Source organism: Rhinopithecus bieti, unplaced genomic scaffold (genome assembly GCF_001698545.2).
Source record: "Rhinopithecus bieti isolate Rb0 unplaced genomic scaffold, ASM169854v2 scaffold_23816, whole genome shotgun sequence".
In the NCBI taxonomy this organism is placed as follows: domain Eukaryota; kingdom Metazoa; phylum Chordata; class Mammalia; order Primates; family Cercopithecidae; genus Rhinopithecus; species Rhinopithecus bieti.
The window spans coordinates 1,766,548-1,791,007 of record NW_016811019.1 but is presented as its reverse complement, the minus strand read 5'-3'; the positions used below and the strand labels follow the sequence as shown (position 1 = coordinate 1,791,007).

General features: G+C 55.0%; 1 protein-coding gene across 4 annotated transcripts in view; it reads left to right on the top strand.

The window, feature by feature from the left end:
* ADCY3 (adenylate cyclase 3) overlaps nucleotides 1-24,460 on the top strand; it is a 106,073-nt gene that overhangs the window by 73,039 nt on the left and 8,574 nt on the right. For all 4 annotated transcript variants that reach the window (XM_017893330.1, XM_017893327.1, XM_017893329.1 and 1 more), the window contains exons 4-14: nucleotides 10,359-10,489; nucleotides 11,052-11,163; nucleotides 11,333-11,460; nucleotides 13,029-13,187; nucleotides 14,468-14,645; nucleotides 16,025-16,153; nucleotides 18,099-18,241; nucleotides 18,389-18,550; nucleotides 21,024-21,111; nucleotides 21,971-22,087; nucleotides 24,114-24,373. In XM_017893330.1, coding sequence (XP_017748819.1) covers nucleotides 10,359-10,489; nucleotides 11,052-11,163; nucleotides 11,333-11,460; nucleotides 13,029-13,187; nucleotides 14,468-14,645; nucleotides 16,025-16,153; nucleotides 18,099-18,241; nucleotides 18,389-18,550; nucleotides 21,024-21,111; nucleotides 21,971-22,087; nucleotides 24,114-24,373 — 1,607 coding nt within the window. The remainder of the gene's footprint in view (nucleotides 1-10,358; nucleotides 10,490-11,051; nucleotides 11,164-11,332; nucleotides 11,461-13,028; nucleotides 13,188-14,467; nucleotides 14,646-16,024; nucleotides 16,154-18,098; nucleotides 18,242-18,388; nucleotides 18,551-21,023; nucleotides 21,112-21,970; nucleotides 22,088-24,113; nucleotides 24,374-24,460) is intronic.

Genomic DNA, 24,460 nt, shown 5'->3' with positions numbered 1-24,460 from the left:
GGGTCCTTTTTCCGTAGTCCGGTTCTCTGGAACCCTGCCACCTCCCCAACCGAAAGTCACAGTTCAAGAGTGAAGCCACCACAGGTCACAGCTTCAAGACGCCACAGCCTGAAGAGGTGCAGTCCTGGGAGAAGTGGCCTGTGTGTCAAGTAATTTTTATAAAGGAGAGACACCACCAAAGGGGCCTGAAATTGATCGCAAGAATTCACACCATGATGAATATCACCATTCAATTGTGTACTGATTATTATATGTCCTTATTCAATGGCTATATTCATTGTATATACAGGTTCAGAATATACTTTTTCAGTGTGTATGAATAGTGATGTTCAGTGATGGGCATTGAATAGCGATGGAATGTCCAGTGCCAGGAGCTTTCAAGAGGTGGGGCACACTGGCCAGGCATGTGGCTCACGCCTGTAATTCCAGCAGTTTGGGAGACCAAGGTGGGCAGATCACCTGAGGTCAGGAGTTTTGGACCAGCTTGGCCAACATGGTGAAACCCCGTCTCTACTAAAAATATAAAAATTAGCCGGGTGTGGTGGTGGGCACCTGTAGTCCCACCTATTTGGGAGGCTGAGGCAGGAAATCACTTGAACTCGGGAGGTGGAGGTTGCAGTGAGCCGAGATTGCGCCATTGCACTCCAGCCTGGGTGAGAGTGACTCCATTCTGAAAATCACACTATAAAACAATTGTAACAATAAAAAAGGATTACAGGAAAAGAAAGCATACAAAGAATATGGAAGCTGCCAAGTAACCCCTGCCCCCTGGCCACTGCCCCGCTGCACCTTCCCCTGCGGCAGCTCCTCACAGTGGGGTCCTGCGCCATACCTGGGCTTCGGGAACGGGGCGAGGTCGCTGCACGTCATGTCCTGAGGCGCACAGCCATTTCCACCTCGAAGCGTGTCACACTGGCTTTGAGGGTCATGTTTTCTGCTTCTTCCTTACCCCCCAGTCCTCGGTTGCAGGTTTTGCCTCCTAGTTTGATATGGCTGGAGGCAGTGCCTTTAGTAGGTAGACTCTTAAGAATGTTGTACAAATAACACTCTTCCACACATGCACACACGTGCACACATACACACGCATGCGCACCCTGCAGCTGCTCCTTTCCCCTAAGTTTCTTTTCCTTCAAATCTTGTTCCTCAAGAGACACTTCTCAAACTTCAAGTGCATGTATGTTCCTCAAGGTCCGTGGCTTCCCCACCCTGATGAGCACGGGTAATGCTGAGGCCATAGCCCCACCAGCCACACTCTGGGTAGGGCAGCCTGAAGTCCTGGGGATGGGCTCAGCTGAACCAGGGCTGCGTCCCCCGCACAGGCTTGGCCACTTCGTGTGGCAGTGACGAGGGCGACCTGAGTTTCCATGGGCGTCAGCAGCTCGGGTCCTCGGGCAGTGGCTCCTGGCGCATGGAGAGGCAAGCAGGGGCCTCCTGTGGGCGCCGGGGAGCAGCAGGCCTCTGTCGAGGTCCAGGGCTGTCCTGGATTCAGGCTCCTCACATTCAGCCCAGTTAGGTACTTTCTGAGTACACGGTAGCCACTCATGCCTGCTCTGAGACAGGGCTTTGCCACATGGGCCCCTCCTCTCCTCAGCCTGTGAGGAGGAGCGCAGGGCAGTGAGGCCAGGGAGGATGGGTGACTCACCAGTGTCCTTAGGCCACAGGGTGGGGATGGAGCCATGGAGGCAGCACCCTCCTCTTCCTCCTCTTCCTCTTCTCTGTTCAATGTGGGTCCCAGGGAGGATTCCAGGAGCCGCCACCACCACTGCCCCTGTACCCCCACCTCTGCCTGGTGTCTGGCAGTGGCAGCCACTGGATGTCTTTGAGGACATCAGATGCCATGGGGACAGTGGATTGCAGAGGAAGAGCAGATCGGGGTGCTGGGAGACACATCAGAGGCTGTTGCAAGTTCCCCCCGAGGCAGCCGCAGGGCCATTTCTGTGAGGAGGACCCACTGGGAGGGGCTGCCTGATTCCCAAGGCCGGAGCAGCATGGAGCCCTGGGGAGGGTGTCCAGAGCCAGAGCCGCAGTGGCTCAAGCCTGTAATCCCAGCACTTTGGGAGGCCGAAACGGGCAGATCACGAGGTCAGGAGATCGAGACCATCCTGGCTAACACAGTGAAACCCCGTCTCTACTAAAAAATACAAAAAACTAGCCAGGCGAGGTGGTGGGTGCCTGTAGTCCCAGCTACTCGGGAGGCTGAGGCAGCAGAATGGCGTGAACCCGGGAGGCAGAGCTTGCAGTGAGCTGAGATCCGGCCACTGCACTCCAGCCTGGGCGACAGAGTGAGACTCTGTCTCAAAAAAAAAAAAAAAAACCCTTCTGCCTTTATTTCTATGCACACAAAGATCCTGGCGTCGGCTTCACGGAATACAATTTTGCCCTGCTCTTCTCTCTGTACTTTATTGTTGCCATGATAAACAGTACTGTTGTTTCATTATGGTCATTCTTAAGGTTGTAGAATCTTCCATCCAGAGGATGTGTCATTTTTATTAGCCGTTTGCTGGGTATTTGGGTGACTTAGTTTTTCCACAAGTGTTAAGTCAAGCTGCAATGCAGATCACCTTCTACGTTTATCTTTACTTCTGTTGGATTTGGGGGGATAAATTCTCAGAAGAGCTATTAATGGGTCAAAGACTTGGAACATTCTTGTGACTCTTGGAACATATAGCAACTGCTTTCTTTGGAAGAGCAGGCTCTGCCTCCATGCTGGGGAGACCAAGCCACATGGATCATCCCTGGGGCCCTGAGCAATCCTAGGCTGCTATGGGTGGCCTCTCTTCCCTGCATTCCTGTCCCCTGCTGTGGGACCCATTTGACAAGTCACCTGGATCCCAGCCTCCTTCCTTCCCCAGGAACACAAATGAAAGGATGTCATAGTCTTTAGCCAGGGCCCTGGAATGGTAATCAGGGATCTTCTGTGTGTGTGTATGAGCATTTTTCTAGAAGGTCCGTAGCTGGCATCACGCACTCATGAAAGGGGCCAGGATCCGGGAAAGGGTTTAGAATCTCTAAACTCTTAAGGGCAAACAAGGTCAGCACCAATCGAGAGGCACCAACAAAGTGGGTATCAGTGAGGAGGGAGGAACAGGCACCCCTGGGCAGGGGCCAGGGGCTCTCTGGAGAGGTGACATGTGAGGTGGGTGTCGAAGGTGTGGGGAGGGAGGGATGTTCCACAGAGAGTGACGCCAGAAGCAGAGGACAGGGAGGGGTACCGAGAAGAGGAAACAGTCTAGCTCATCTACCCTGAGGGGCCGCAGGGAGAGCCGTGGGTGACAGGACTAGAAAGACAGGCCAGTGCCACGGTGAGGGGGATCGGGGTGCCACTGAGGGTGCTGGGCACCAGTGTGACACAGCTTAGAGGACATCCAGACACCACGCCGAAGGTGGACTGAATCAGAGGAGCCAGCCGGCACCAGGGAGACACATTCAGAGGCGGTTGCCAGAGGCCCTGAGGCTTGGGGGGTGGCAGGGGGAGGGCCCCTTCCTCCCGTGGGCCTTCGCCTCCCAGACCCTCCTTCTCCCTTCCCCTCTGTCAGGTTCCGCGTGTCCTTTCTTCCGCATGCACTGACGTCTTGTTTAAAACCCGTCTTGTTACCAGAATGACTCCAGGTGGACTGTTGGCCTGCTTCACTTTTTGGGGCTGACTATAAGGTTTCCACAAACCACAGAGGGAATTCGCAGCCTGAATTTACAACCATAGCTCCTTTCTTGTTCTTTAAGTTTGATATTCATTGATTTTCTGCTTTCAGAACTCATATGTGCTCTTAGCAAAGGTTATGGAAATATATAATGGAAAAAAATGGAAATTCCCCCGTCCCACCCCGAGAGAGAAGCTCATGGCTGCTTCACTCATGTGGCCCTTCCGAGGCTCCTGTTTTGGGCTCCAGGGCTGCCCTGGTTTTGTGCCTCTACCGCTACTTTTGTTCTGTATTGGTAGACAGTCTCAGAGATCCGAGCCATGCCAGGAGGAGGCAGGTGTGGGTCACCCCCGAGGAGGCTCAGCAGTGTCCGGAGGGGAACCAGTACTGTGGTCAGGGGCATGGAACTCCCACAGGACTGGATTGGACTCTCGGGTCCGCAAGGTTCCAAGGGAGCCTGGAAAGGATTTTCTGACGGGACAGAGCTCTGAGGTAGACCCGGGGCGGCGGGGAGGGGAGGGGCGGGCAGGAAAGGCCTATGTGGGCTGTGGCTGCAGAAGCCACTGCATGTAGGCTGGGAGGGAGGCCAGCACAGCGCTGTGATGTTCTTAAACCTCGCGTTCTATGTCCCTCCCTGCCCACACACCTGACCGCACCTCCCCACACTCCTCACACATCTGCGCCCTCCTCCCCCAAGCAGCACCCTGAATGCATACGTGGCTGGGGGTGCTGAGACTCAAATGGAAGGTAGGACCCTTCCTTGTGTCCCCTTCGTTGTCCCACCTGCAGTAAGCAGAGCTCCCGAGGCCGGGCTGAACGACCCTGGCACATCTCACTGGCACTCAACCTAAAAACTTCTGGCCAACTTCAAGACCCAGAGGAACATTAGACCCTGTCTTTCTGAGCCACCTGCTGTCTCCACACCCTCAGTCACTCAGTCACACTTTCTATCATGTGACAGTAGGAACAGCTAGACTACGGTGAGCGCTTCCTGTGGGCCAGGCACTGTTCTAAGTGCGTCCCGGCAATGAATCGTGTCCTTTCTGCTTTCCTGCCTAGGAAACCAAGGCACAGGGAGGTTTAGTAACCTGCCTGGTAGCCACAGTGAGTGTAGGCAGGGCTAGGGGCTGAGCTAGGCCAGCACCCATGATCCTGACAGCTGCCTCCTCCTGCCCCGAGAGCCTCAAGCGCACCAGGACCGCACACTCCAGTGCGGGCTGGGATCCCAGGGATTACTGACCAGAGAAACCCAGCCCCAGCCCAGTGGGTGCTGCCTCCCACCCGCCTCCTCCAGACTTCTCAGATCTGCCTGCCCCTCAGGACTCCCAGCAGCTGTCTGCCTTAAGAGACAGCTCTCAAGAGTTGATAGGGCCCTATCTCTGGCTTTTCTTGAAAACCTTCCCAGAGGCTCATCTTTTCTGCAAGCCCAGAGCTTTTTTCCACAATGTCTGGTTAGTTAGGTTTCGAGATGGGTCCTCGGGTCCCACCGAGCTCTCCTCCCCCCATTTCTTTGCATTGGGCATCCTCTTGCCACACTCGACTGGCAGAGGGAGGGGAGTTGCCAAGCACCAAGGTTGCCCAGGTTGCTCTTCCTGGGCTGCAGGGCCCTGGGAGAACCAGATGCCACTTCCCGGGCTTAGGTGGAACCAGGGCAGGACGCACTGGGGTTACTTTGGCTTCTCATTCCTGAGCTGTAATGCCACACTCAAGGTTAACAGTGAAGAGATATCGCTGTGGAAATGGAAGAATAAGAGTGTCTTAGTCCACATTCATGCTGCTGATAAAGACATACCCAAGATTGGGAGGAAAAAGCAGTTTAATTGGATTTACAGTTCCACATGGCTGGGGAGGCCTCGGAATCATGGTGGGAGGTGAAAGGCATTTCTTACGTGGTGGCAACAAGAGGAAATGAGAAGCAAAAGCGGAAACTCCTAATACGCCCATCAGATCTCGTGAGACTTATTCGCTATCACGAGAATAGCACATGAAAGACTGGCCCCAATGATTCAGTGACCTCCCTCTGGGTCCCTCCCACAACATGTGAGAATTCTGGGTGATAGAATTCAAGTTGAGATTTGGGTGGGGACACAGCCAAACCATATCATTCCACCCCCGGCCCCTCCAAATCTCATGTCCTCACATTTCAAAACCAACCATACCTTCCCAATAGTCCCCCAAAGTCTTAACTCATTTCAGCATTAACCCAAAAATCCATAGTCCAAAGTCTCGTCTGAGACAAGGCAAGTCCCTTCTGCCTGTGAGCCTGTAAAATCAAAAGCAAGTGGCCAGACATGGTGGCTCACGCCTGTAATGCCAGCACTTTGGGAGGCCGAGGCAAGTGCATCACCTGAGGTCAGGAGTTCGAGACCAGCCTGGCCAACATGGCAAAACCCTGTCTCTACTAAAAATACAAAAATTAGCCTCACATGGTGGTGGGCGCCTGTAATCCCAGCTACTCAGGAGGCTGAGACAAGAGAATTGCTTGAACCGGGGAGGCAGAGGTTGCAGTGAGCTGAGATCACACCATGGCACTCCAGCCTGAGGGACAAGAGCGAGACTTTGTCTCAAAAAAAAAAAAAAAAAAAAAAATAAAAACACAAGCTAGTTACTTCTAGATACAATGGGGGTATAGATATTGGGTAAATACAGCCATTCCAAATGGGAGAAATTGGCCAGAACAAAGGCGTTACAGGCCCCATGCAAGTTCGAAATCCAGTGGGGCTTCTTTGGAGCTCAAATTTTAAAGCTCCAAAATGATCTGCTTTGACTCCAGTTCTCACACCCAGGTCACGCTGATGTAAGAGGTGGGTTCCTGTGGTCTTGGGCAGCTCTGCCCCTGTGGCTTTGCAGGATATAGCCTCCCTCACAGCTGCTTTCACAGGCTGGCGTTGAGGGTCTGCAGCTTTTCCAGGCGCATGGTGCAAGCTGTCAGTAGATCTACCATTCTGGGGTCTGAAGACGGTGGCCCTCTTCTCACAGCTCCACTGGGCAGTGCCACAGTAGGGACTATGTGGTGGCTCCGACTCCACATTTCCCTTCCACACTGCCCTAGCAGGGGTTCTCCATGAGGGCCTTGCCCTTGCAGCAAACTTTTCCTTGGGCATCTCCATATATCTTCTGAAATCTAGGCAGGGGTTCCCCATATCTTAATTCTTGACTTCTGTGTGCCCACAGGCTCAACATCACGTGGAAGCTGCCAAGGCTTGGGGCTTGCACCCTCCGAAGCCACAACCCAAGCTCTGCACTGGGCCCTTTCAGTCATGGCTGGAGTGGCTGGGACACAGGGCACCAAGTCCCTAGGCTGCACACAGCATGGGCACCCTGGGCCTGGCCCACGAAAGTACTTTTTCCTCTTAAACCTCAGGGCCTGTGATGGGAGGGGCTGCTGCAAAGGTGTCTGCCGTAATTTTCCACATTTTCTTGGTGATTAACTTTCAGCTCTTCGTTACTTACACAAATTTCTGCAGCCAGCTTGAATTCTCAGAAAATGAGTTTTCCTTTTCTATCGCATAGTCAGGCTGCAAATTTTCCAAATTTTTATGCTGTTTCCCTTTTAAAACGAATGTCATTAATAGCACCCAAGCCACGTTTTGAATGCTTTGCTGCTTAGAAATTTCTTCCACCAGATACCCTAAATCATCTCTCAAGTTCAAAGTTCCACAAATCTCTAGGGCAGGGGCAAAATGCCACCAGTCTCTTTGCTAAAACGTAACAGTCACCTTTACTCCAGTTCCCAACACGTTCCTCATCTCCATCTGAGGCCACCTCAGCCTGGACCTTATTGTTCATATCGCTATCAGCTTTTTTGTCAAAGCCATTCACCAAGTCTCTGGGAGGCTCCAGACTTTCCCAGTTTCCTGTCTTCTGAGCCCTCCAAACTGTTTCAACCTCTGCCTGTTACCCAGTTTCAAAGTCACTTCCACATTTTTGGGTATCTTTTCAGCAACGTGCCACTCGACTGGTACCAATTTACTGTATTAGTTCATATTCATGCTGCTGATAAAGACATACCTGAGACTGGGAAGCAAAAGAGGTTTAATTGGACTTACAGTTCCACATGGCTGAGGAGGCCTCAGAATCATGGTGGGAGGCGAAAGGCACTTCTTACATGGCGGCAGCAAGAGAAAATGAACAAAAAGCAAAAGTGGAAACTCCGGATAAACCCATCAGATCTCGTGAGACTTACTATCACGAGAATAGCACAGGAAAGACCGGCCCCTCGTGATTCAATTACCTCCCTCTGGGTCCCTCCCACAACACGTGGGAATTCTGGGAGATACGATTCGAGTTGAGATTTGGGTAGAGACACAGCCAAACCATATCAAAGAGCAAAACCACTGTAACCGCTTCAGGCAGGGGCCAGTGCCTGCCAGGCATGCTCACCTTGTCCTAATGGTGTGATTTCCTGTAAGAAAGGTGATAAATTCTCCCCATGAAGCTACAGAGTGCAGACGACGGGGACCTATAGCAGAGCTGATTCTCCCAAGGGAGGCCTCTGGTTTACCAGGTGCTGAGGGCCCGAGTACAACAGCAGACTGGGGACCACTTGGAGCTCCGCTCAGAGGAGTGGAATTGAGCCTTCACCACCTCCTCCTGCTCCAGAGCAGGCACATCTGACATCCAGGGTGAGCTGACTTCTTTCAGGCCTCAGGGACCCCTGAACTCAGCAGAGCCAGAGCAGTGGGGCCTGCTTCCCTGCCCAGACCTTGTCAGGAGGCGAAGTCCCTGGCTGCTGCCCCTGTGACCTGGGATCTGCAGCCATCCAGTCAGGCCCTGATTGCTGAGGAGCAAGCCACTAGTTCTAGGTTTTCTGGCCACCCTGGACCCAGGGTGGTAAAGTCTGGGATCTGCACTCTAGATACAGAGCTCCTGGGCATCCTGAGTCCCTGCCCATGTGCTCCTCACCTTTCAGCAGCCGACCCCATGGCAACACGGGCCTAGCCACCTGGAAGCCCTCCACCCTGAGGGTCAGTGGCCACCTGTCCTCCAGCCACATCTCTGCCCTCCAGTTCCCTGGCCTCTGCCTGTGCCTGCTGCGGTTTCATTGGTATCTTGACCCTTCTCTGGATACACTTTCTTTAGTTACGTCCCTGCCATGAGCCAGTTCTCATGTCCCTTGGCCTTTTACAGTTTCCATCTTGCAAAACCTCAACTTGAGGTTCTCCCCCAAGTGCCCCCCACCGTCCTTCACCAGACGCCATCATCACCGTCCTCCCCTCGGGGACGGGGGCAGTGCTGCCCTCTTGACTGGCTCCCTGCTGGGCCTCCCGCCCCTGGCTTTGTCTCTGCAGCACCACGTTCTGTCCCTGGTTTTCTCTCCCTACTGCTCATCCAACCTATGGCTTCCAGGGCAGACGGTTCAGCCCATTCTCCTGAGCGCTGCCTGCAGGTGCCCGCACAGAGGCCCCGCAGCACCTCAGAACCAAACCCTGTCTTTGCCCTCACATCTGCCGCTCCTCCTCTGTTCCCCGTTCCAGAGACTGGTGCCACTCAAGCCACAGACCTCTTCTGACAAGAGCCACATAGTAAATACTTTTGGCTCTGTGGGCGACACGGTCTCTGTCGCCTCTACCCCACTCTGCCAGTGGAGTGTTAAAACAGCCAGAGACAGTATATCAACCAATGAGCATGGCTGGGTGCCAGGAAAACTTGATGAAAACAGAGAGGATGGCTTGGGCAACGTGGCAAGACCCTGTCTCTACAAAAAATGTAAAAATTAGCTGGGTGTGGTGATGCATGCCTGTACTCCAAGCTACTTGGGAGGTTGAGGTGGGAGGATCACTTGAGCCCAGGACGTTGAGGCTGCAGTGAGCCATGTTTGTACCACTGCACGCCAGCCTGGGCAACAGAGCAAGACCCTGTATAAAAAAAGAAAGACAGCAGCAGTCAGATTGGGCCCACAGGCCACAGTTTGCTGACCCTGATCTAAACCATGCCTAGCTCTCAAGCCATATTTCTGTTTTTACTTCCATGGAAGTCCCTGAAGGACCCTGGTACGCTTTGCGTGTGTCTGTGACTTGGTGTACATGGCTGCCTCTGACAGGAGTGCCCTCAGCATTGTGTCTTGGGCTCGGCCAAGGCTCCTTCAGGAAGGCCTCCTTGATGCCTCCTCCCCAGCCGACCTCGGTCCCTGCCTCTCTCTTGCGCAGTCCTCTGCTCTCTTTCTGGGCACAGAACTTGCCATGCTGCACTGGGCATGCTTACCTGTGTCCCAGTGAGACCCTCTGCTCTCTGAGGTGGATGTTCTTGCTGGTTTTGTGTCGCTGGCACCTTGTGTGGTGCCTGGTCTGCTGTCAGTCTTTGATCGGGTCAAAGCAGAATTTCGTGAGCGATGGCTCTGTGCAGCCATGGCGGGTGGCTGAAGTGACCCCACAGGGCTACCGGGAGCACTCATGGTACAGCAGCCCACGCAGGACTGTTGCGCTTCTTGTGGCACGAGGATGCTGAGCACAGAGTCACGTTTAGGATGCTTCACTGCATTTCTGGCTCCCCTCAGTTGCTCTGAAGGGGCCATTGCCACCCTCAGCCTCGTCAGGGCCAGAAGCTGCCTGTCCCAGACCCCTGGCTGTTCCCGAGGCAGGTCTGTGAGGTCTCTCTGGAGGGCAGCGTGGTTCCCGGCTCATGTTTCTTGCCAGGATTGGGGCGTTTCTTCCAAGAAATATCTGAACTTGCCCCTAGCAGGCCCTACCGTTGCCTCTGACCCTCTCCTGTCCCTCACAGGAGAACCTCATGCTTTCCATCCTGCCCAAGCACGTGGCTGACGAGATGCTGAAAGACATGAAGAAAGACGAGAGCCAGAAGGACCAGCAGCAGTTCAACACCATGTACATGTACCGCCATGAGAACGTCAGGTACGCCGGCTCTGATGGCAGAGCAGGCCGTGGAGGGCTGCGTCTTTGCAGGACCCACTAGGCGCTGTGGGCTTCGCGAGGTTTTCCAGGGACTAGAAGCGAGGCTCCCCACGGCACTCATCAACCCGGCGGGAGAAGCTGCCGGCAGGTGTTTAAGCTACAGTGTGTTCTAGGCTGCCTGGTCCAACCCCATCATAGAACAGACATCACCCAGAGTGGGGAAGGGACTCCTGTGAGGTCACCCAGCTGTTCAGGGCCAGCACTGGGGCTAGAGCCCTGACCTCTGATTCTAGGAAGAAGGATGAGTTCAGCCCGGGCAGGAGTGGGCAGTGTGGGGTGGTCCCCAGGCGCTACAGGGAGGGATGCCTGCAGGGGGAAGTCCGCTAGGACAAGTGCAAGGTCAGAGCCCTGACTTTACCTGGAAGGGCCAGGGTCTCACTGCCCTGGAGGGGGTGAGGGAGGACCTTCTCCCACCCTGATCCTGGCTGCCCTGTGGGTTGGAGAGGGAGCGGGCACACCTCGCTGCCTGGAGCCTCACCCCCACGGTTCGTTCCTCATGCAGCATCCTCTTTGCCGACATCGTGGGCTTTACCCAGCTGTCTTCTGCCTGCAGTGCCCAGGAGCTCGTGAAGCTGCTCAACGAGCTCTTTGCCCGCTTTGACAAGCTGGCAGCTGTAAGTCCCTGGCCCCGCCTGGCTCTCCAGCAGGGCCTGCCCTCATGGCCTGTGCCTGGCCACCATCCCCAGCCCCATGATTTTCTCCCTCTGTCCTTCCTCTGCTTTCTTGGCCACTCCTCCCTCACTGATGAGGGGCTGGAGCATAGACCAGGCCCTCCCCTTTCAGAAATACCACCAGCTTCGGATTAAGATCCTGGGTGACTGCTACTACTGCATCTGCGGCCTGCCTGACTACCGTGAGGACCACGCCGTCTGCTCCATCCTCATGGGGCTTGCCATGGTGGAAGCCATCTCGTAAGTGGGGTGCCTCTGGGAGGGAGGCTCCCAGAGCAAGGGCCCCAACCCTGGACCCAGGGAGAAGCAGGTCTTCTGCGCTGGCCACAGCCCCTGGGTGGGGGATCGGCTGGAGGCAAAGACTGTGCCCTGCTGGGACACAGTGCTGGTTGACGGGTGGCACAGGCCCCTGCTCTGGAAGCTGGGATGTGGCTTACCTTCCTCACAGCCCAGGGGACCTGTAAGCCTCCCCCAGCCTGTGGGGCCCACTTTTCCAGCCTTAGTCCACATATTCCCTTTTTGCTGGAAGTTGCAGTTGTGAAATTCCTCACACTTCCTCACACTTGCTAGCACCCACAGGTGCTCCCCATCTCTCCTCAGTGTTTTCTCACCATGACCCCCAAAGGCACTGCCCTCTCCATCTTGTGATGCAGTGACTGTAAGCCCCTGGCAGAGGGGCTCAGGGCTGGGGCTGGAGCCCACCCCAGCCTCTGTGCTCCAGCCTAGGCTGTGAGGGAGGCAGACTCATGTGCTCACTGTCCCCACTGTTGCCCCTGCTCCAAGTGCACTTGCAGCTCTCAGATGGGCAGTCCCTCTGGTTGACTTCCAGCCTCTGGGGAACCCGGGGTGACATCAGGCACCAATGCGGAAAGGGAAGCTCCTGCCAAGGCCCCTCCCCCATGGGATGGAGTCCTGGAAGTTGCCCACCCTTTACCCTCTTCTCCGAGGGGGCAGCTTTGCATTTTTACCATCTTCCAGGTTAAATCCCATCTAGTATTGCCCTGGAAAGAAAGCAGCGTTGGCCGGGTGCAGTGGCTCACGCCTGTAATCCCAGCACTTTGGGAGGCCAAGGCAGGCAGATCACCTGAGGTCTGGAGTTCGAGACCAGTCATGACCAACATGGAGAAACCCCGTCTCTACTAAAAATACAAAATTAGCCGGGTGTGGTGGCACATGACTGTAGTCCCATCTACTCCGGAGGCTGAGGCAGAAGGGCTTTAACCCAGGAGGCAGAGGTTGCTGTGAGCCGAGATCGCGCCATTGCATTCCAGCCTGGGCAACAAGAGTGAAACTCCGTCTCAAAAAAAAAAAAAAAAAAAAAAAAAAGCAATGTGGCCTTTATCCCAGGGGCAGTAGTCCAGGAACTCTAGCATCCTCTCCCTTCTCTGTCAGACACATTCAGGCAAGGGACTGTTCACGGCTATTTTGTTCACCTCTATGTCTGCAGCACCTTGAACATGCCTGGCACATACTTGATGCTCAGTGAAATATTAACTGCATGAATGAATAGAAGAGTAATCGGCAGAAAGAAACTGGAGGCCCCTCAGGAAGTGGGGATAGATAGGGAGGAGAGTCTCTTGGTGCCCTTGTCCTGCTGGCCTGTGATGCCTGACTCTGGGCTGGCCCTGGCCTGCCTTACCCCCGACCCAACACCATGGGTTACTGGACATCAGTGCAGGCGGAAAGCTGTGGGGACCTTACCAGGCCCCCTCTTGTGGAGGGGAAGAGGCCCACGATGAATTTCTTTTGCAGGCTGGCTGTCTTGTGAAGGCCACGCCCTGACCCTCCTTTCTGTGTGTCCATGGCAGGTATGTGCGGGAGAAGACCAAGACTGGGGTGGACATGCGTGTGGGGGTGCACACGGGCACCGTGCTGGGGGGCGTCCTGGGCCAGAAGCGCTGGCAGTACGATGTGTGGTCGACTGACGTCACTGTAGCCAACAAGATGGAGGCCGGCGGCATCCCTGGGTGAGTGCCCTTCCGCGGGGGCAGGTGTGAGGATTGGGGAGGGGACCGGACCGTCCCGTCCCCTCCATACCACAGGGCTGTGACCCTGATGAGGGACAGGGGGCCTCAGAGAAGGTCCCCCCACCACCCCGGAACAGCATTCCTCCTGTCCTGCGCCAGCCCTGGCTAAGGCCGTTCTGACCTGCCTTGGGGTGAAGCCTCTTTGGGCCTGATGTTAGATGTGTGTCCAGGCTTCTCCTGCCTGGACCCTGCAGTAGCCTGTCCTCCTTTACCCTTTACCCACTTAGGGGGCTGCCTCCCCTTTACCTACTTAGGGAGCTGCCCCAGCTCTCCTTATGCCAGCGCCCAGGTCTCCCCAAAGGGAGAGTAATTAGCAGTCGTCAGTGGCTGGCTCGGAGGCAGTGTTTTGCAGGTCGCAGTGCAATTACATGTCTTACTTGAGCTCCTTTACAGGATCAGTGAGTAATGGAGGCCCTGCCTTTAGCAGGGCCAGGCTGAGGGAGGATCAGCTCAGCCTTCCCCATCTGGGCCAGGCAGCTTCCTTCAGTGGCATTTAGGATTCTTGCCCTCAGTGGTGACTCCTCAGAAACGGGTTTTGTTTTCCCTTGGCAGCAGGGGTTGCAACTGAGAAATGTGCAAGGTGGGGGATAATTGGATCTTGTGGCTCACACTTGTAATCCCAGCCCTTTGGGAGGCTGAGGCGGGTGGATCACCTGGGGTCAAGAGTTTGAGACCAGCCTGACCAACATGAAGAAACTCCATCTCTACTAAAAATACAGATTTAGCCAGGCATGATGGTGTGCACCTATAATCCCAGCTACTCTGGAGGCTGAGGCAGGAGAATTGCTTAGAACCTGGAAGGCAGAGGTTGCAGTGAGCTGAGATCGCACCACTGCACTCCATCCTGGGCAACAGGGCAAGACTGTCTCAAAAAAAAAAAAAAAAAAAAAATCCTTATCACATTTGATCCACTTCACAGTGGATCAAAGATTGAAGAAAGATTGTACTCCTGTGTCATGGCTCCAACACTGAGGCTGAGATGGGAGTAGGTGCCACACGGCCCACACAACTAGTTAGTGGGCCACACAGCTAGTTAGTGGCAGATACTCCACTTGGCCCCTGCCTCCACTTGGCCTCTGCCCCCACTTGGCCTCTGCCCCACATGCCCGAGAGACACGGGGCCGAGCAGCAGCCAGTGCATCTGTGGTCCATGGACTGTCCCCGGGGGTTGTGAGGGCCACCTCTGGCCGGCGCTCAGGGCCTCTCTCTCTGCAATTCAGGCGCGTTCACATCTCCCAGAGCACCATGGACTGCCTGAAAGGGGAGTTTGATGTGGAACCAGGCGATGGGGGCAGCCGCTGTGATTACCTAGAAGAGAAGGGTATTGAAACCTACCTCATCATTGCCTCCAAGCCAGAGGTGAAGAAAACAGCCACCCAGAATGGCCTCAATGGCTCGGTGAGTTCCCCCACCCCACTCCCAGATTAGGGGGTTGGAGAGGAGGAGATTAAGGAAAGATGGCAGAAGAGTTGCAAGACCCAGTGGTGGCTGGCTATGAGAGGTGAGTGGCAGGCTGGCACCCTTCCCGATGGATAGCTGGTTTCTGGGGGAGACAGTGAGTGTAATTCATGGCAAGTTGCAGTGGAGGTGACTGTAGCATATCCTAAGACCCCATCCAGAAGGGAGGCACTGGAGATGTGTCGGTGGCGCCCAGGAGAGCAGCTGGGCTGGAGCTCAGAGTCTCCTGCACGGCGGAAGTGAGTGAAGCCACCGGAGTGACATGGATGCTCAGGGAGAGGCTCACAGACGAGGCTGGGAGTGGGGTGACTGGTCATGGGGAAGGAGGACCAAGGCCAGGAAGGTTTCCTGAGTGGGAAATGAAGGAATGAGATAGAAGTAATAGAGCAGGGGTGTCCAATCTTTTGGCTTCTCTGGGCTGCATTGGAAGAACAATTGTCTTGGGCCAAACATCAAATACTGCGGGTTGAACAAGCTTGCAGCAGAGCATCCTATGGGCCTGCCCTCTGGCCTGGTCTTCGTGTGGGGGCCCCGGAATATCTACAGACCTGAAGCAGTCAGCAGCTTCCCCAGGCCTGTCCACCAACCCCCAAACACCTCCTGTCAGTCTGATTAGAAACCAACAGCAGCTGTTGCAGAAATTGATCCCTTTACCATCCCCTACTGAATCTGGAGGTTGTTTATTTTTTGTAATCTCTCATGTCAAAACCGTTTCCTCCAGTATGAGAGTCCATCTAACAAGACTTGGAATTAAGGAGCGTGGTGGCTGTCAGGGAAATTGCGTCATCTGAGACTGCTCAATGGCTGAGGCTTTGCCTAATTATGGCTAAAGCAAAGCCCACTCTGGTGAGGCTGCAGGAGCGATGGCTGATAGACTCCCTGTTGATTCTAACCTCGATGTCGGTCTCATCCAGTGTCATTTTAAAGGCCTTCTCTTGGGATACAACTCCCAAATTTGTATCTCCAGCCCCAGTGGCTTTCCTGCACTCAACATACAGCCACTTGTATGCCTCCATTTGTACATATAATAGGCATCTTAAATGCCACCTGTCCAAAGCTCCTGCCCGCCTTCCCACTCCAAAACCTGCTCTCGGTCTTCCCATCTCAGTTAATGGCAGTTCCATCCTTTTATTAATAATTGCTCAGACCAAAAAGTTTGAAGTCATCCTTGACGCCTCACTTTGCAATCCACAAGCAAGTTCCATGGCCTCCGCTCGCTCTCTAATCCCACCACTGCCTTCCACACACTTGTCACTTCCAGCCCTGTCTGTGCCACTTATCCCACGCCCGGATCATGGCTGAGCTCTCCTTTCCTCTAGGCCCTGCCCAATGGAGCACCAGCTTCCTCAAAGTCCAGCTCCCCTGCCCTCATTGAGACCAAGGAGCCCAACGGGAGTGCCCACAGCAGCGGGTCCACGTCGGAGAAACCCGAGGAGCAGGATGCCCAGGTATGTGCAGGGCTCAGGGCAGGGGCCACTGAGGGGCCAGATGCGGGCAGACACCAGGAAGCAATACATTCCTGCAGCAGGAGTCCTGTGCTGGGGAGACCTGGCCACCACCCAGGACCTCCTCCTGCTTAGCATTGTAACCATGGGCAGGTCACCCCTCCAGCCCCACAAAACCCTACTGTCTCCTCATCAGTTACATGTTGGGGTGACCTGGAATCCTGTAGATTTGAGATCAGTGAGGACCTCCATGGAAAATTCTATAGGATCTGAGACAATTTTGGAAGTGAGATTTCAGACCTGGACTCACCTCTCTGGCTAGGTTCAAACCCAACAAGTTCCATGCAAGATGGGATATTTCCGCAGCCCCCAAAGGTGAGGAATTAGCATGCTGTCCCAGAGTGCAGGCTGCCTCTTGGGCCAGAACTGGTCCCTGACTGCAGGGCGTCTGGAGCATGTTTCCTGATGGAGGTCAGTGCTGCAGAGATGGGGTGTCTGCCCTGCCGGGGCTGCCAGGCTCACCTTGTGAGGGGGACAGGAGAGCTGGCCCTGGTGCCATTAGAGCAGATGCTGTAGAACAAGATGGTAGACGGGGCTTAGGGTAAATTAGGTTTTTCTCAAGTCCCCCAACATTCAGCAAGTTTTCCTTATTGCAGTTTTCTTGATAGAAAGTGGAGGTACAGACTCAAGGCACTCACTAGCAAGGAGGACACAGATATAGCTTTAGCAGCCTGTGATTTTTTGGGCCCTGACCCTTAGCCAGGCCCACGCTGCTCCCGGATCTGCTTCAGGAACAGGTTCCTGCTGCTGCCACAGACCATCCATGTGATTTTACAGAAGAGGAAGATGTGGCTGGGGAAACATTATCTGGGGTCAAACTGTCAACCAGTGGCACACCTGTGCTGATGCTTAAGACCAGGGAGTCTTTTTTTTTTTTTTTTTTAAGATGGAGTCATGCTCTGTTGCCCAGGCTGGAGTGCAGTGGCATGATCTTGGCTCACTGCAACCTCCGCCTCCTGGGTTCAAGTGATTCTCCTGCCTCAGCCTCCCGAGTAGCTGGGATTACAGGCGTGCACCACCATGCCTGGCTGATTTTTGTATTTTTAGTAAAGACAGGGTTTTACTGTATTGGCCAGTCTGGTCTCAAACTCCTGATCTCAAGTGATCCACCCACCTCAGCCTCCCAGAGTGCTGGGATGACAGGCATGAGTCACCGCACCCGGCCCCAGGGAGTCTTGACTGTGGCTCCCAGATGCACTGTTGAACCCTTTCAGACAGCTCTCAGCTATTGAGCGTGCCAGTCTCAGTGACTGTTTAGACTGATGGCTGTGTCATCACAGCCAGGATTCCTGTTTTTGGAGTTGATACTTTTTCCTTGGAACTGGGAATAAAATGGTAGTGGGTGCCCCAGCTCCACCTACCCGCCGCCCCTTGTCAGCCCTCTAGTGATGAGAACATTCTTTTCTCTCCCATCACTTTCCCCCTCAGATCTTCCTTTCCAGATGAGCCAGATGGGAGTTCTTTTAATAGTTCCCTGAAGTCCTAGAGTTGGGAGCCATGCATGTCCCCAGGGTGCCGATGTATATGGCCCCCACATCACAGCAGGAAGTGCCAGGACTGTCCCAACCCGGCAGCTGTCTCGATCACAGGTCTCTTACTCAGGAGCCAGGGGCTGCTCCCTACAATGCTGTCATTCGCGACCCTCCCTGCAGAGCTCTGGTGGGGCCCAGGGAGCCAAGAAGGCCTGGAGCATTGGGTGTAGACCCAGGCCACATGGAGCCACACGGGAGCATGGGGAAGACTTCCCGGAAAGGGACTTGAGAGCTGGAGGGATTGGTCCTCCGAGATGCCCTCTTTGGTTCCTTTCCTCCTCCACCTCCATCTTTCTCAGCTCCTCCCCGCCACTCGGTCCCGTCTCCCCCACTCACGCTGCCTCCCTGGCTCACAGGCCGACAACCCCTCATTCCCCAACCCGCGCCGGAGGCTGCGCCTGCAGGACCTGGCTGACCGAGTGGTGGACGCCTCCGAAGACGAGCACGAGCTCAACCAGCTGCTCAACGAGGCCCTGCTCGAGCGAGAGTCTGCCCAAGTGTAAGCGCCACCCGGAGGCGTCCAGGCCCACCTCTCCTCCCGGGCCCTGACAAGGGATTCAGGAAACCGGGCATCCCAAATACGGTCCCCCTGCTAGGCCGAGGCAGGTGTGGCATTTGGGATTCATGGGGCTTGTTCCCACTGCAGAGTAAAGAAGAGAAACACCTTCCTCCTGTCCATGCGGTTCATGGACCCTGAGATGGAAACCCGCTACTCGGTGGAGAAGGAGAAGCAGAGTGGGGCTGCCTTCAGCTGCTCCTGTGTCGTCCTGCTCTGCACGGCTCTGGTTGAGATACTCATCGACCCCTGGTGAGGGAGGGGAGGGCCACAAGTTTCCTCGGCTGCGGCGGTGCGGGGAGGCAGGTGTCTCAGCGGGAGCCTGACACTGGGGAGCAAGCCTTGTCTCTGCTCCCTGACCCCCACTGGGACGGCCCCACGGGCTCCAAGAGTGCTAGGTGGCACCCTGGGCTTCCTTCCTGTATGTTGCCCCAGGTTTTGGAGCAGTCCTAGCGTCAGAATGGGGATCTGGCCAGGATCAGAAAGCTGGAGACCTTGGCTGGATGGGCCCACAGTGATTCTTGGGACAAAGATGGGGACACTGCATCTGCCTCAGTCACCAAGGCTGACCTGGCCCCTTTCTTGGCTTATCTTGATAAAGATAGATTTTAGGCTCTGGGCACAGACTGACCCCTCTCGAACACAGCAGCAGGCCCTTCAGGGCAAGGTGGGCCTCCTGGAGTCCCCAGCTGGTGAAGCCCTGTCTGAGGGTGATGACCACTCTCTCGTTCTCCCTTTCTCCCCTCGGCCAATCGGGGATTCCCCGTCACAGAGGATTACTCCTGACAAACTGTAATCCTGCTGGGAGCCTTGGGCTCGGTCACACCATCTAAGATTGTGGGGGTGTGACCATGTGCAGGCCACTGCAGGCTCCGGCACCATCTGTTTCCTCATCTGTGAAATGAGAACAACCCCTGCCCCAGCTGACACTCAGGACTGTGGTGAGGCTCAAATTCACTGATTCCATGAGTATTGATTGGTTGTCTGCTTCATGTCTGGCGATCAGGGGCTGGGGCCATGGCAGTGATACGGCATACAGAAACCCCTGCTCTCGTGAAACCTGGGTTCTGGTAGGGGAAGCTATAGACATAAGCAATTAAACAATTAAAATACGCATCCATGCAGGAGTAAGTATTGCAAATCCAGGGCAGGCAAGGAAGGAAGTGGGTATGCTGCCCGGGGGCTTTGCTTTGTTTGCATTTTGATGTGGGATGATCAGAGCAGGCCTTGCTGGCAGGGTAATATTTAAGTAATGCCCGGAAGCAGGTGAGGGGCGAGGCTTCTGCTATCTGGGGGACACCTGCTTCGGATAGAGGTGCTGAGGCTGGAGTGGCCTGGCCCCTGGAGGCACGGTGAGGAGGCACTGCAGCGGGAACAGGGGCCACTGGAAGAGTAGCAGGAGTCCAGCTCAGAGACGTGGGGCCTCAGACGCCACCGCAGGGCGCCAGCTTCCACTCTTAACACAGGAGGCCGCGGAACAAGAGAGCAAAGTTGTGACATATGCCCGGAGAGGCTCACTTCTGCTGAGAACAGTGCTTAGTGAGCACAGCAGGAGCAGTGAGACCAGAGGAGACCAGATAGTGACCCAGAAAAGCCACTGTGGCAACCAGGCCAGGCCGAGGAGAGAGGAGGATCAGTGGTTGGATTCTGAATTTTCTGGATTGATGGATGGATGCTGAATGTATTTTGGTGACAGAACTGACAGGAGTTGCCGGCAGATTGGTTGTGCGGCGTGAGTGTGGAGTTGAGGACGTCTCCTGGGCTTCTGATCTGAGCAACTGGCAGGACGGGGGTGCCGTTAACCAAGATGGGGATGAGGTGGCAAGACGAAAGGGCAGACGCAAAGATCAGGAGTTCGGTTTGGGACGCGTGAAGTTTTTAATGCCCACAAGCCAAGGAGGCCAGAGTCCATGATCTGGAGTTCAGAGGGCGGGTGGGGTTGGAGACGTGAACCTGGCGTCGCCAGCATGCAGGTTGTGCGGTAACACAAGACTCGCTGAGCTCAAGGCAGTGTGTCCAGATGCAGGGACGGAAAAGTACCACCAGGGACTCAAGAAACCAAGTGAGAAAAGTGTCTCAAGGAGGGGTGAGAGGTGACTGAAAATGGGACGTGGATTTAGCTACCAGGAGGCTTCTGGGGCTCTTGGCAAGGGTACCTTCCAGGGAGGGGTTAAATGGGGATGGGTGTGAGCAGAGGGTATGGAGAGCAGGTTTCCGGGAGTCGTCCGGTTAAGGTGGATGTGTTAAGAGTGTGTCCCCTGTGAAGCTGGGGGCGGCTGCCATAGGCGGACTCTTAGCAGCCCCCAGCAGCGAGGGACCGATGCTGCTCCGTGCTCTGTCCCTTTAGCACAGCGACATGGCAGGGGCGCATTCCTAAGATCCCTGCCCAAGTTTATCCTGGGCTGTGCCCAGGCCACCTGTGAGTCGTTCCCTCTCTGGGAAATGTCCCAGGCAGCAGCTGCAGCTGGAGACTGGCCTGCTCCCAGGCCAGCACTCAGCTGGCGGCCCCTCTCATCAGGGCCTTTCTCCTGTTCTGCATGGCAGGCAGCAGCAATTCCCTGGCACCGTGTGGAGCTGTACAGGCACAGGCATGGACTCGTGCTGTGCCGAGGGGCCTCCCCATCCCCTGCCCCCTGTCCCCTGTCCCCGTCCCTTCCTCTCCTAGCCCCTCACCCCATCTCACTGTCCCCTCTGGCCCCTCCCAATTGTCTTCTCTCTGTCACAGGCTAATGACAAACTATGTGACCTTCGTGGTGGGGGAGACTCTGCTCCTCATCCTGACCATCTGCTCCCTGGCTGCCATCTTTCCCCGGGTAAGAGGCACTTTTCTGCTGAGCTTGGAAGCCTCTGGAAGTGAGTGGCACTCCCTGTAAAACTGGGTGGTGATGGAGTTATTCTTGCTGTCAAATCCTGACAGACAGACTCTCTTCTGTTAGGACGGTCCAGGCACTTGCCCATCCATTCATTCACCATCAGCAGAGCACTCCCTCTGGCTGGGCCACCAGGCCGGGGCTGGGCCATAGTGGACTGTGGCTGGCCGATGGTGGGCCTTGGTTGGGCCGTGGCTGGGCTGTGGCAGGCTGTGGCGCTGCAGCACACATGAGTATGGCAGAGTCTGAGTAAAGAGGAACCTGGGTAGAGAAGCAGTTGGACGGCCGGCTGGAAGGTGGGTTGGCCCTGACTGTGAAGGCCCTTAGAAGCCAGACTAAAAGGATTAAAGCTTTATCCCATACGGCACTGGGGTACCAAGCAGAGGTTTTTTTATTATCAGAATGACAAAGGTAAAGCAGTGTTTAGGAACATGAATCTCACAGGTGACTCGCCAGGTCACTTGGAGCCAGGACAGGCAGGAGTAGCTCTCCAGAGACGAGCAGCCCTGAAAACGGTTCTGTGCCCTGGCCTCGCCTCGTCACCGCATGTGCTGTGGAGAGGGCTGCGCCCTGGAAGCTGTGCTGTTGCACAGGCACATGGAGGAGGTCCGACACAGCGCCAGAACTCCCACACCCTCTTCTCCGCTCTGCCCCTTTGTCAGCTGTCGGGCGACTCCCAGGCACAGCCCCTCTTGAGGCTCCTGGAACTGGAATATGGGAGCAGCCTGAGTTGCTGGCAGTCACGTCTGCAGGAGAAAGGGCTGGCAAAGGCTCATGGCTCTTGAAATTCCATTCCTTCTAGGCCTTTCCTAAGAAGCTTGTGGCCTTCTCGACTTGGATTGACCGGACCCGCTGGGCCAGGAACACCTGGGCCATGCTCGCCATCTTCATCCTGGTGATGGCAAATGTCGTGGACATGGTGAGCTCCTGCTGTCCTTGTTGAAGGGACGCCCCTATTCTCAGTGGAGAAGGGCTTCTGTTTGGGTCACACGAGCAGTTTCTCAATCCGTCCCTCCACTGTCATGGAGATTTGGAGTGGCTCTTAGGTTCCCAAACACATCATCCCTGCCTAGTGGAAGGAGTCTTGTCCCTGCCATCCAGGGATCCTCTGGGATGAACTTGTTTCCTTGAAACTCCTCTCCCAGAGTCCAAGAGCCCAGTTTCATGTGCCCAGGCCTGTGCTGGATGCCTTATGTATGTTGATTCATTTAATCTGTGAAAAAGTCCTGAGCAGTTGTACTAGTATCTGCAGTTTCACATGGAGAAACAAACGCTCAAAAAGAGTCATCAGCCAGGCACGGTGACTCACGCCTGTAATCCCAGCACTTTGGGAGGCTGAGGCGAGTACATCACGAGGTCAGGAGTTTGAGACCGGCCTGACCAACATGGTGAAACCCCATCTCTACCAAAAATACAAAAATTAGCCAGGCGTGGTGGTGCGCACCTGTAATCCCAGCTACTCGGGAGGCTGAGGCAGGAGAATCGCTTGAACCCAGGAGGGAGAGGTTGCAGTGAGCCGAGATTGAGCCACTACATTCCAACCTGGGCGAACAGTGAGACTCTGTCTCAAAAAAGTAAATAAATAATAATTCACTTGCTCTAGGTCACACAGCCAGGAAGTGACAGAGTCCAGAATGGAGGCAGTTCTAAGTCCCGGTCCTGTGTGTTCTTCCTCCCTGAGGGGGCAGCCAAATGCTTTCTTGGGGAGAAGGGACAGGAGTTGGGAGCCCAGATCTATTGGTTTAGAACCACTGGGCACGTATTGAGCACTACATGCCTGGAGCTGTTATCAAGTCCAATGGGGGCTGGGCGCGGTGGCTCATGCTTGTAATTCCAGCACTTTGGGAGGCTGAGGCGGGCGGATCACTTGAGGTCAGGAGTTCCAGACCAGCCTGGCCAACATGGTGAAACCCCATCTCTACTAAAAATACAAGAATTAGCCAGGCACAGTGGCACGCACCTGTAATTCCAGTTATTTGGGCAGCTGAGGCAGGAGAATCGCTTAAACCTGGGAGGTGGAGGTTGTGGTGAGCCAAGAACGCACCACTGCACTCCGGCCTGGGCGACAGAGCGAGACTCCCTCTCAAAAAAAAAAAAAAAAAGTCCAATTGGATTGAGGAGTTAGGGGCTCCAGAGCCTACCTTGGCCAGGGGTTGCTGGTGCCCACTACCCAGGGAAGGGAAGCCCCAGGCCCCCTACATGTCACAAAACGCCTGGAACCTGGCACCCAGGTGTGGGGGTCACCACTGCACAGGGTCCTGGACACTGTACAGGACACCTAGAGATGCTGTCACTCATGGAGGAGTAAAAAGCTTAGGGAGGTGCAACAACTGCTCATGCTAGAATATAGATATGCCAGGAATCGCGCAAGCAAGATAAGCCCCCTTGGGTGAAAGTTAAAAAAACGTGGGGTTGATTCTGATTGTGGATACACTTTCTCCTGGCCGCATCTGCCCAGTAGCAGAACCAGTGAAGACTCCAGAAGGCAAAGTGTCCCCCCAGTGGAAGGATTTGGGCAGAGCCTAGCTGTCATCACGGGGAGGCTGTGAGTGGAGCTCATGGCCCCGTGGTACCTCCTGAAGCAACAGTGTGATGTGGGGAAGAACATGTTGGATTTGAAGCCTAAAGACTTGGCTCCTACTTCTGGCTTTTCTGCTTGCTAATTGTGTTTGGGCAAATCTGGCCTGAGTTTTCTGTACAACAGGCACAGTACTAAAAATACTCGAGTGTTTTTGTGAATGTCAAATGAGGCAACAGTAAGGCTCTTAGCTGCAGTTACTAACTTTTGTATGATTAGTCCCTGGTAAATTTCCCCATCTTTCCCGGTGTTTCTGGGGGAGCCATGGGAGGTGGCAGCTGAGCACACACTGCCATGCACAGCTCTGTGTGACCAGCACCTGCTGTTCTCTTGAACGTGTGTCCCCTCCTGCCATCCTGGCCTCCAGCTCAGCTGTCTCCAGTACTACACAGGACCCAGCAACGCGACAGCAGGGATGGAGACAGAGGGCGGCTGCCTGGAGAACCCCAAGTATTACAACTACGTGGCCGTGCTGTCTCTCATCGCCACCATCATGCTGGTGCAGGTCAGCCACATGGTGAAGCTCACACTCATGCTGCTCGTCGCGGGCGCCGTGGCCGCCATCAACCTCTACGCCTGGCGCCCCGTCTTCGATGAATACGACCACAGGCGTTTTCGGGAGCATGAGTAAGATGAAGCGCGACTGGGGATCTGTATTGCCTCTTTCCTCCCACCTGCAAAGTCCTCAGTTGAGCCCATGGGCCTGTGCTGAGG